The sequence below is a fragment of the Cupressus sempervirens genome, chromosome 1 (assembly GCF_028749045.1).
Source record: "Cupressus sempervirens isolate cs-2001-9-10 chromosome 1, ASM2874904v1, whole genome shotgun sequence".
NCBI lineage: Eukaryota > Viridiplantae > Streptophyta > Pinopsida > Cupressales > Cupressaceae > Cupressus > Cupressus sempervirens.
In genome coordinates, this window is record NC_143118.1 from 763412732 (window position 1) to 763425608 (window position 12877).

At 42.5% G+C, this 12877-nt stretch overlaps 1 protein-coding gene across 1 annotated transcript in view; it reads left to right on the plus strand.

The window, feature by feature from the left end:
- Positions 1 to 12877, plus strand: part of B73 (molybdopterin biosynthesis CNX1 protein / molybdenum cofactor biosynthesis enzyme CNX1 (CNX1)) — a 255040-nt gene that overhangs the window by 107740 nt on the left and 134423 nt on the right. The window contains exons 5-7 of the mRNA XM_089789691.1: positions 9761 to 9862; positions 9974 to 10057; positions 10316 to 10543. Coding sequence (XP_089645817.1) covers positions 9761 to 9862; positions 9974 to 10057; positions 10316 to 10543 — 414 coding nt within the window. The remainder of the gene's footprint in view (positions 1 to 9760; positions 9863 to 9973; positions 10058 to 10315; positions 10544 to 12877) is intronic.

Genomic DNA, 12877 nt, shown 5'->3' on the forward strand with positions numbered 1-12877 from the left:
GGAGGAAGAAGGGGAGGGCGAGGATAATGAAGCGGTTCAGATTGTCACGGCTACCCCCTTGCTATTTCCACGTACTACAATTCCTATGACTCCGAGTTGTTACCCCAAGGTCTACACATGGCTCACATTCCAGGATTTGGGCAGACTTGGCGGCCGATATTGATGATTGGAGGATCCCACCAGGCAGTCACACTAGCCGCACCATGGCAACACGGGGTACGGCCTTCTCCTGTCCGACCGGGGGTAGGATTTGCGGTCGGCTTTGCCCACCTGATCGCACCCGTCAACCGAGAGACTTCTTCAGCTCCTAAAGCACTTCCGGTAGCAGCACCCGTGGCGCCTGCCATAAGTCAGCCAACAACAGCTGTTATAGTAGCACAGTCAGCAGAAACTCAGGCACTTTCAGTAGAGAACGTATCAGACGGAGGAGTATAGGAGTGTACGGACCTAGGGCAGCCAGAGGTCATGGATAGAGCCAGTGTTTTCTTGAGGCAGCAGTTTTGACTCGTCCCTGATAGGCGTGGCCCGTCCATTCAGTCCCCCAGCTATTCCGGAGTAGCACCTATACCAGAGCCTCAGTCTCAGGAGGAGGGAATGCCATATGCTGTGATTGCGCCGACAGCAGAGGAGACGGCACCGGATGTGGGCATGGCTCCCACTGATGAGGAGGACAATAGTGATCCCGAATGGTCATTCGAGGACTTCGCCAAGGAGGATTACGGGTCGGGTGAGGACAGGTGCAGGGACTACCTCAGGACTATGGAGTCTGCATTGAAGAAGGGGCATGATGTGGCGATTCAGGCTCTCACTCGGCGAAGGGAGTGGCATTTGATTCGAGCGTATATTCGTGGGATTTGTCCTAAGCAATTTCAAACTTGTTTTGTAGATAGAGGTTGGCCGACAGTTGAGACACCAGAGATGTTGGTAGATTGGGCCACTGAGCCAGAGTTGGGACCGAGTGACACTCCAATGATGAAGTTGGCACATGAGATCGTGGGACTGTACAAAGAAGTTTACCATGCGCGGCAGCGCGCGGAGGCGGATAGGGCAGCAGACAGTGTTGCAGCTCAGAGATCTCTAGCGATTGAAAAAGAGGCAAGAGAAATGTTAGCCATTGATTTGGTCGACAAGCAGGCAGCATGGGCAGCAGAGCGGGCAAAACTATTGAAGGATATGGCAGCAGTGGTACAGGAGAAGGACGCAGCTATCCGGGATAAAGATGCAGTAGAGCATGAGTTACAGTTGGCCAAGAGGCAGGCTATGGATGCTGCGCTTCTACTGAAGGAGGCCGTAGAAGTTAATTCACAGATTCAGACAGATCTGCGCATCTAGACTGACCAGGTGTATGAGTTGCGTCGTCAACAACACTCTTCTGGGACCCCTCCTCTCTAGTATTTCTTTTTTCTTGATTGTGGGTTGTCTCCTAATTTTGCTAGTCATCAGGAGACGACTTTTCTTTTTGGGGGGGATGATGTCTTCGGTAGAAATTGTGCATCGATCGACGGGTCCCTTCGGTAAAAGTCTTGTTATGTAGCCGATGGGTAAACAGTTTGTAGCGGGCATAATGTATCTGGCCGACGGACTCCTTCGGGAAAGTTCTTCGGAAGATATTTATAACCCCTTCGAGGAGATCATATCATATCATAAAAGCATAATGTACTGTTGGTATATGCGAATAATAATAAGAGTTCTACTGTTTGCTGTTCGGTGTTCGTGTCTATTTCCTGTGTGCGTTGCTTAATTAATCCATACGATAAACATTTAGATTAATTAAGAAACAGACACAGATAATGAATACGAACATGAACAACAAACAACAGAACTCTTATTATTATTCGCATATGCCCACGGTACATTATACTTCGATGATATGATATGATGATTACAATGCTTGTCGAAGGGGTTATAAATACTTTCTGACAAACCTTCCCGAAGGTATCCGTCGGCCAGATACATCATGTCTACTACAAACTATTCACCGTCGGCTACATAACAAGAACTTTCCCGAAGGGACCCGTCAGCTGATACACAATTTCCTTTCCGAAGGGACCCGTCGGTCGATACGCAATTTCCTTTCCGAAGGGACTCGTCGGCTGATACACAATTTCCTTTTCGAAGGGACCTGTCGGTCGATACACAATTTCTATCGATGACATCATCCCCCCCAAAAAGAAAAGTCGTCTCCTGACGACTACAGAACAAAACTCAAACAACTAATACAACAATATCACTTTCACATTCATCCCGTTGCATCTATAGCCTTTGCTAACACAATACTGACTCTTTAAGCTGACCTTGATAGCCACCTGTGCTGCTTTCTCTGCTTCCACCTCCTCGGTACCTTGAGCCAAGTGTCGCTGCACTGCCTCCAACTGGATGATCAACTCCTCCCGAGCTCTCTACGCATCCACCAAGACAGCCTCACGACCAACACCTACTCTTAGTGCCTCTGGTACACAGACACTCCATGCCTGCAGCAACTCTAAGTCTTCTCAACTGGTCAGACTCCCATGACTGATATCCGCAACGACTGGGGGTCCAGGGGGCAACGCCCCCGTCGGGGCCCCCGCAGGGTCCTGGGGCACTCAAAAACCCACACAAAACTTCACGAAACACATCATTTCTGTCATTTTCTGCCGATTCTGCACTCTTTCTGGCAACCACGGATGCGTCCCCTTCGCTTTGGCATCATCTGTCACTCATTCTGAACAACTTGATTCTGTCGTCGTCTTTTTTTTTTTTTTTGTAGAAAACCTCCTGTTACCCTTCTGTGATGAAATCCGTACGGCTTCAAACTTGACACTATCTGGATTTCAATCTTCTGGAAAAGCCGTACTGCAATATCCCACCAAGTCTTGGAAATCCATACAATGGAAATTAACAAATTTTGGCTCCAAATTCCGTACCATAACCTTCTGAGGCTATCAAAATCCGTACGGTGGTTTCAGTGCAACTTTTAAAAACCATATAGTGCAAGAAAAAAATCGTACCACAGCAAAACCGTACACCAATTTTGAAGATGGAAACCGTACATTGTCTTTAAAATCCGTACTGCAAGCGGGAAATCCATACGTTGTCTTTAAAAACCGTACTGCAACATGAAATCCGTACGTTGGCTTTAAAAACCGTATTGTAAACATGAAATCCGTACGTTGTCTTTAAAAGCCGTACACTTTTCCCTGAAAACCGTATGGTACATAAGGAAGCCGTACGGTATTCTTCCATTCACTAAGAAATCCGGACGATGCCTATCTGATTGCATCTGATAAATCCGTACGGCCACACTACATCTGAAAGTCCGTACGGTGATAGGGACTCAAAAGCCGTACGACTGCATCTTCATTAGAAATCCGTACGTTGTTAAATCATTAGAAATCCATACACTATCTCCACAATCCGTACGACAGCTGTGAAAATATCCGTACGGGAACTGTCTCCAAAATCCGTACGGTATCTGCCCACTAAAAAACCGTACGATAGTATTTAAAAACCGTACACTGCTTTCTTATTATAAAATCCGTACAGTGAACCATTAAATTCCGTACACAACCTCCAAAAACCGTACGGTGAGCAGGTTAAGAATCCGTACGGTGCTTCAGAGTGCAATTTCAAACCTTACAGTAGCTCCCAACTAAAAACCGTACAACTCAAAAACCAAGTGAAAATCATACGGTGAACAAACAAAATCCGTACGGTACTTTTTTACATTTTTCATTTTATTTTATTTTAAAAATTTGGAAAAAATCTCACTTCTGGAACAATTATGTACAATATTTACATATATACAGTACTTACAGTCTTCTCTTAGTTGTTCGTCCACGGGGGTGCGTTGCTTCTTCCATGGTGGACATTCAACTTCGATCGATTCACTGCATCGAATACTTCCTTTCGGTCTAGCATCCACTGTTTTATTGCTCCGTTATTGCTTACTTCCCGCATTTGGTATGACCCGACCCATTTAATTTTGAACTTGCCTGGTTTGATCTCATTCCGATCGTCGTACTTCAACACCCACTGTCCGAGTTGAAACCTACTACGCTTGTTCCGTGTCATACCCATATCGCTCAGTTTGTTCCGAAAGCTCGCTACTATGGACTCTGTAAGCTGCCCCTTCTATCCGTCAATAACACATTCACTCTGTACTGCTACAACTTTTATTGAACCCTTCCTCTTTGTTGCCTGTGCAGACCGTATCGTGTGTCTTCCTTGCTGCCGGTACCTTTCTGTAATATCTGTGGTTCGATGTAATACTTTCTTCCTGCGCAGTCGTACAGTAGAATCTTTCCTTCTTTTGGGTTTGTACTGTATGTTCTGTCCTTCAGCTTCAGTGATATCCACATTTCCTTCTTCGGCTTCTCTGTGTTGCTTCGAACATTCATTTCCTCCTTTGACTTCTCCATGTTCCTTTAGACATTCATTTCCTCCGTCGGCTTCTCTGTGTTCCTTCGGCTTCTTTGTGTTCCTTGGGACATTCATTTCCTCCTTCGGCTTCTCTGTGTTCCTTCGGACATTCATTTCCTTCTTTCTTACCTTCGTCGATCCTTAGCATATTACAACTTGGAAAGAGCTCGTAATCATCTATCTGCCAATGGTAAAGACCATTTACTGAATCCAGATCGTCATCTCCTTCCAATCGTAAGACTCCCTCCTGATCAGGTTCCATACTCTGCCTCCTCTCATCCTCTTCTCCTTCGGAATCCGACGACAGAGCTTCTTCTCCAACCATCTGAGTGTGTAGATCGATGATATACTTCCGGCCTTTGCTTTCGAGCGATAAAGTATTTTTCTTCCAATCGTGCTTTGCCTTGGCTTGTATCACCCAGCCCCGACCCAAAATGGCATCATATCCTCTCCGCTTCAGTGGAATCACAACAAAGTCCAACAGGAATGGTTGTGTTCCAATTGTGATTGGTTGTGCTGTCAGGACTCCCAATGGCTTGATTCCATGTTGATCGGCTGTTAACAACTGAAAGGTAGGTGGCCACAATGTTGGCTGTCCCAACTTTTTCTAGGTATCCTCTGGCAGCACATTGACACCAGACCCTCCGTCCATGATCGTGTCCGTTAGTACAGTCCCGAGAATGCCCATTTCAACAACCGTTGGATAGCGTCCGGATGAAAGAGCTAACAGCATCAGATCTTTTGCACTTGCGCCACTTTCCTTCTCCTTTTTGTCTGCTGCACTTGCTCCACTTTCCTGCTTCCTTCCATGTTCTCTTGGTAGTTGAGCAACGGGAACGATGTTTGTGAGTGCCGATCGGAGCTGAGGCATAGTGAGCAACAGATCACTTATCCTGATGGGTATCTCGGCTTGCAATATTTGCCGTACAATGTTCTGTAGGTACTTAGCGTGTCCTTTAGGTGTGCCGTTTCTGCTTGTGTTGCTTTCTGGATCTCTACTTGTGCTTCCTCCAGTCTCTTCTTTTCTTCCGCTGGGTCGGGGTACACTTTCGCTTGCTGCTGTGTGATGGCCAAAACCTCTTCTTCGTTTGTCCCGACGGTGATCAAGTTTACTCCGGACTTCGGGCACTTAGTATCATCATGATTGCCAGGTCCACACCATCGGCATAGCAACTTCGGTGTGTTCGTTGTTGTACACTCTCGGGTGAAGTGACCCCATAGATTGCATGCGCGGCATTGAACTATCGGCCGACCATTGGCATCGTACTGGATTTGACTCCTCCCACCATTATAGTTGTTGTTTTGATCGCGCTGATTGTTTCTATATCCTCTCGATGTGGCACCTTCCGTACTGGTGTTCCCGTTCCCTCCTAACGGGAATGCCTCCTGTGACAGGAACACTTGTTGCGGTGTCCTTGTTTTTAAATTGAAAGGGCATTCCTTTACCGAGTGTCCGAGGATCTGGCAGATTTCACAAAATTGATCTTTCGGGCAGGATCCCTTCGTATGGCCTTCTTTCTTACACTCCGTGCACCATAGGTCATTACCCTTAGTCTCCTTGTTCATGTTTTTGAATTCCTTCATCATCCGCGTCATATCCTTCTGGAGGGCACGAACTTTCCTGTTGCTTCCCTCGTCATCGTCGCTGCTATCTTCTCCTGAAGGGTCATCGTCATCTGAATCTGATGAGCTAGTTTTCTTCTTCTTCTTTGTCTTTTGGTCACTTTCGAGGTTCATTGCCCGATTGTACGCTTCAATGTATGTTGATGGTGGCACGATCTTCATCTTTTTTGCAGCTTCGGGTGAAGGCCTTCAATGAACCATCTTTTCTGGAGCCCATCTGCCGGTTTATTCTCCATTTTACTGATTAAGTCCTTTAATCTCCTGGCGAAGACCCGTACTGTTTCATTCTTCTTTTGCTTGGTATTGAATATCTTCGCTACAATTTCATTATCTTCACACAAAAGTTGAAATTCTGCAATGAACTCCTTAATGTTATCCCAACTATTTAATTTCTGTGGATCAGCATCAGTAAACCAATCAATGGCAACAGCCCGTAGGGTAGCAGGAAATTGTCGGATCCATTCGTTTGTATCTATTATGCCATTTGCTCTCCAGATCGTTTCACATGTTTTACAATGTCGAATGGGATCAGTTGCTTCATCACCATCAAATTTAGGCAATTTTTCCTTCGGACCTGCCATTATCACTGTATGTTGAGGGTTTTGTTGTGTACTCGCGCTGTTTTGAGCTCCCGCGTTGTTTTGAGCACCCGCGCTGTTCTGAGCTCCTACGCTGTTTTGAACACCCGCGCTGTTCTGCACACCTGCGCTGTTCTGCACACCCGCGCTGTTCTGCACACCCGCGCTGTTCTGGACACCCGCGCTCTGTTCTGCGTCCGCGCTGTTTTCAATACCCGCACTGTTTTGGACTTCCGCGCTGTTTTCAACACCCGCGCTGTTTGGTGAAGAAGAGGGTTCATCAACCGAAGCTGTTTGTTTCAGAAGTATATCTCGGACGAAGAGGTCACTCCACGCTCGTGCTCCGTCGGCACTCCGAGCCGTGCAAGTCGATCTCCTTCCGTCAAGATTCTCTTCCCGTGGCGTATGCAGGTTCAGAAACTCCTCCCTCGCTTCTTCCACCAACTGAAGCTGTTGTCGAGTCTCCTTTAACAATCCTTCGGCACTGCTGTTTCCGTCGGCAATCTTCTGGAATCTCCTTCGGTGCTCTGTCTGCTGAGCCAAAATTAAATTTTCTTGTGCAATGCGTATGTAATCTTTTTCCTTCAGCTTACTCTTATCTTTGTTCAACTGATTCGGCATTTAATTCATATCCGCCTGCTTGCGTACTAGGTCCATTGGGCAACGATGCCAAATGTTTATCATATTGATTAATTAAGCAACGCACACAGGAAATAGACACGAACACCGAACAACAAACAACATAACTCTTATTATTATTCGCATATACCAACAGTACATTATGCTTTTATGATATGATATGATCTCCTCGAAGGGTTTATAAATATCTTCCGAAGAACTTTCCCGAAGGAGTCCGTCGGCCAGATACATTATGCCCGCTACAAACTGTTTACCCGGCGGCTACATAACAAGACTTTTACTGAAGGGACCTGTCAACCGATGCACAATTTCTACCGACGACACCGCAAGAAGCTACAATCTCATCATACATTTATGAAATCCTTAACCCTAAGCCATTTTATACAAGTTTTTTGCCGCGTACAAAATTAGGGCTAGAATAATTTATCCAATAGAAAAATAGCAGCCGACGCCTTTTACCACAATAAAGTCATTTTTGGCTTTGGGGGTGTTGTCCTCGAAAACCTCTTGGTGGGCGTTGCCCCTTGACCCCACCATGTACTGCAATGGGGAGCGCACCTGGGCCCTAGGACTTTGCAAGGGGCGCTGCGTCTTGATCTTGTCTTGGGGCGCTGCCGCTTGATCCTGTCTTGGGGGTGCTGCCCCTAAACCCTCTTAGTAATAATTTGGGGGAAGCCACACCGAATAAAGTGGGAAAATAGTAACTTCCGAGTCTAATTAGGCTCCATATGACAACATTTGGGAGATTGGAGAAGTCCATTCTCATGCTATTCCGGTGTCTCTTGCAAGTTTTTCCTTAGATATTAAAAAGATAGTCTTTTTGATAGTTTTGAGGTGTGTAAGAGTTCTTTATCAGCAAAAAACAGTCCTCAAAGAGCCATACATCTCATCTCTAGAGCATGCGTTTCCTAGGAGAAAGTGCCTTGTTTTTGAAGGATTATTTCTACCCTTTCTTGGTGTCCAGATCAACAAACTTGGTTGAGATAGTTTTCAAGCTGAAGAGGACAGATTTGAAGGTGCTGCGAATAAATTTTTGACTGTCTTAAGTGTCCGCTCACTTGGTTTTCGGGCCTATAAGATAGCGTATTGGGACCGCTTCATCAAGCTTCAGAAGATTTCTGTAGGGTACGTTTAACTTTGATTTGTAAGACCTATTTCTCATTCTCTTATATGTGATTTTCTCAAATCTGTAGATTAAGAGGGTGTAACAACATCTGTAGCAGTTTGATATTTCCTACCAGACCTGAACTATATTGTAATCAGAGCTCTTATCAATATCAAATAGAATTATTGGAAGTTGAGTTGTCTTTAACACTGTTTGTAAACAAGCAGCACATGTTTATTGTATGTTTGTATACTTTTGTATTGAAAAAAGACTGTCCAAAACATCCTGCAATCACTCATATAACAATACGAGTCACAGACCAAAATACAGGGGGTTTACATATCGCATGTTTGACAAGATCTGAAAAAACTCTCATGTTTTTTGACAGATTAGGGTGGGCCACTAGTTTTCTCTTAAAGAGTTTGCTGATCCTTCAAGTCCTGATCGACATGCTTGTATAAATTTCCTAATTGCATTGATTCCTTCTATTTAGGGGATTCTTCATTCTGATCATTGACTGTAATCTTGTGGATCTGCCACAACTTATTTAATCAAATGATGTTTTCATGCCCATAATTTCCTTTATAATACTAAATAATGCTGCTTTATTGATAAACAGAGCCCTCCTTTCATGATCAACTGCCTTTGTAGGAGAAAGGCACTACTAAATTAAAACTTCGAGCAAACTGTGAGCTCAATTTTCCCTTGAATTGCCACTTCGATGCTTCTCTCTCATGTAAAGATTGCTACATGGGTCTAATAATTGTAAAAGGACCTGTTATTTCATTAAAAAGACAGTAAATATCATTTTCCTGCTGAATTCTTGCCAGTTTAAAAAACTATCATGTACTTCTAGGATTCAAGGCATCTTTTAAAAGGAGACCACTTCTACAAGATTGATCTTTATTCTCAATAATGGAGTTCAATGTGGGAGGCTTTGTGAGTGATGTGTGGATATGGGCCTACTATGATCTTGACAAGGAACAACTGCTCAATAAGAAGCTATCAGGATAGCAGAGGCCTTTAACTGCTTATACTAGATCTTGTCTTCAGCTAGCTGATGCAGTGCAATTGTCTTAGGTTTACAATTGTTGGGAGATTTAAATGTGGAGATTGCATTGGTTTACTTTCCAATTTTGTTTTTCACATATAGATTAGCTTGAACAATTGGTGACAAACATTGGGTTGCAAAAAAAAGACATTTTCTTTTCTTGTGATATCTTCAATTTTCTTTTTTCCTATTCTGCAACACAAGGTCTTGTTGAATTCATGTCAAATGTTGAAGAAACTAAGGAATTACACAGAAATAGAATTACTTGCGATTGTTGCTACTAGTTGCAATTGTTGTTGCATTCCACTGGGATAAACTCTTTACATTCAGCACCAACTTCTATTTATAAAATGCATCAAGCAGGGGTATGACATTGAAAAAGGGACAATCGTATTAAGATGTGGTGAGAAGATTGGTGCTGCAGAAATTGGACTCTTGGCCACAATTGGCGTAATAATGGTCAAGGTAGAACTTATTCTGATTTGATTATTACGTGAAGTACTCTTATACAGTTTAGTTCATTTCTTGGACATCAATTTAAAGATCGGTTGATATCCCTCTGCTCTTTCTTGACAGGCTTATCCAAGACCAACAATTGCAGTTCTTTCCACTGGGGATGAACTGGTAGATCCATCATCACATTCCCTTGGCCGGGGTCAGGTATGGTTGAATCTCTGCAGTTTTTAAGTTACATACGCAAACTTTGGAAGAATATCATGACATGAAAACAACATAACTGGTTTGCATTAGCAACTTTTAAGTATGAGTGAATTTCATTGCTCCCTGAATTTAAAGAGAGAGGTGAGCAAGGCATCAACCAGGACAAGTACAAAGGGGAATTTGATATGAACTGAAGTATACCAAGATACGGTTGAAAACATTTTTCTCCATTATATTGGTTTTACTTGATTTATGCAGATTAGGGATTCAAATCGAGCCATGCTATTGGCAGCTTGTGCTCAGCAACAATGTAAAGTATGTGATTTAGGTATTGCATGTGATGAGACAGAAGACTTGGAAAATATACTGGATAAAGCTATTTCTGTTGGAGCAGATGTCATCTTATCTTCAGGGGGTGTTTCCATGGGAGATAAGGACTTCGTAAAGATTTTACTGGAGAAGCGTGGAACTACATATTTTAACAGGGTATACTGAATCTACTACACTCTTTTTCATGAAGTGCAAATTGGATGATAAGCAAGCATAAATATTACTAATTTTTTCGTTAATTTTATGCTTTACCTAGCTAGTCATAATTTTAAAAATAACACATATGTGAAAGCAAAGGAAAGGTTTATTGATCTAAATGCTAGTTAGAAAAATGTTGTGAGGTTCTTCTTGTCGTAAATGTTTAATGCAAGGGGAACTGTTTTTTATGGTAGATGGGGTCACTGCATATTGATCAAAGGAAAGGTTTGTTGATCTAAATGCTAGTTAGAAAAATGGTGTGAGGTTCTTCTTGTTGTAAATGTTTAATGCAAGGGGAACTGTTTTTTATGGTAGATGGGGTCACTGCATATTATCTGTTATTGTGTAGGCTGTAGTGTATGACATTGCAAATTTGGTTTAAAAGTTCAAGAAATTGGAGTTGAAGAGGTCCTCATTTTCAATAAGTTTTGGAATTAACAATTGATTGAAGTCTCCTAAACCCTAGAATATTTGAAATTTTAAAACTCATGGTTGTAGGCCTAATGCATTTCCTTGCTTCATTCATGCTTTCTCAAGCCTCAAGTTTTGCAATCCTTGTCAATATGTTTAAACAAATCTTTTTAAGACGGTGCTGTGGTTGTAATGCTTATGGTTCTTAAGGAGACATCGGTGGTTTCATAGTTGTTTGTGAAGCTATATTTGCAGGTTCTACACACTCCATATTTTGGTAATATAAAACATTATGAATAGTCATAGGTTGGAAATGGACTTGATGTTCTATTGATTGTATTTCTACTTCTGAATCCATGGTAAAAAATGGTAGTTTTGAGCACGTGTATACACTGCCAAGGGTTTTGTAGATGCTCTGCTTTACCATTAGATTATACTGTAACAGCATGCTAGTGGTTCAATGTTTTTACACTTTATTTATCCTTTGCAGCTAAGTTTATGTGTCTCTGGTGGATCAACCCCATTACAAATTTTAGTGATACTTGCTATAGAAATAGTTATGGTGGGGGATTGTGGGTGCATGGAATTAGAAAGCTTACATTTGGAGTTGAAGAGGTCATCAATTCAATAAGTTTTGAGATTAGCAATTGATTAAGTCTCCTAAACCCTCAAATATTTGAAATTTTAAAACTTGTGGTTGTAGGTCTAGTGCCTTTTCTTCCTTTGTTCATGCTTTGTCAGGACTCAAGTTTTGCAATCCTTGTCAATGTGTTTACACAAATTATTTAAAGACAGTGCTGCTGTTATAATGGTTATGGTTCCATCAGTGGTTTCATAAATGTTTGTGAAGCTATATTTGCAGGCTCTATACACTCCACATTTTTTTAACATAAAAACATTATGTATAGTTATAGGTTGGCAAAGGATTTGATGTTCTATTGATTGTATTTCTACTTCTGAATCCATGGTAACAAATGGGAGTTATGAGCAGGTGTATACACTGCCAAGGTGTTTCTAGATGCACTCCTTTACCACTGTACAGTTAGATTCTACTTTAGCAGTGTTCTAGTGGTTCTAGATTTTTACACTTTATTTATCCTCAACAGCTAAGTTTATGTTTTTCTATTCGATCAACCCCATTACAAATGTTTTGATTAAGTAAAAACAGGTTTTAAAGGACCCGAAACCTTTAAAACAACAGAAGTCTAGAGATAAACAAAATAACAGAGCAACAGTGAAAAGTATCCAACAGCAACATGAAACAGAGCTCCAACAAAAACATCTAGGAGGTCACAAAAGACAGAGTTGGAAAAAACAGCAAAAGTACAGCAAAGGAACAGCAACTGACCAGCTAAGAAGTATTTATTAAGTCAACAGCCTGATCCACCAGAGTTTGCATATTTTCAGCAGCAGCCTTTACCTCATCCTTCTTACGGATCTCCTCATTCTTCTTAGAGTGAGCACGGGTACGTTTACTTGGTCCCTAAGAGTCAGCCACTGGATGGGAATCCTGGCCCTTATCAGGCTCATTCCTTTTCAAGAGAACACTCACATTATCCACCAGTTGTTTGACCAATTTCTCCATGTTACCCATCCTAGTTTCCAGTTCGGACACCTTCCCCTGAATGCTGCTAATGTCCTTATCCATGACCCTTTGTTTAGCTTCGATCACTGGGAACTTATGCATGAGATTTTTCACTTCTTCAGCATTCCCTATAACTTCCGAAAGCTTGTCAATATGGTGGCCTAAAGTTTGCTCCCCTCTGGAAGTTCTGCTCAGTTGTTCCATTTCCTTACCCAACAATTGCATTTGCTGCTTGAGGATACCAATCTCCTTCAGAATAGAACCTGGGTTGCCAAATAAACCCTTGGAAGACCCTC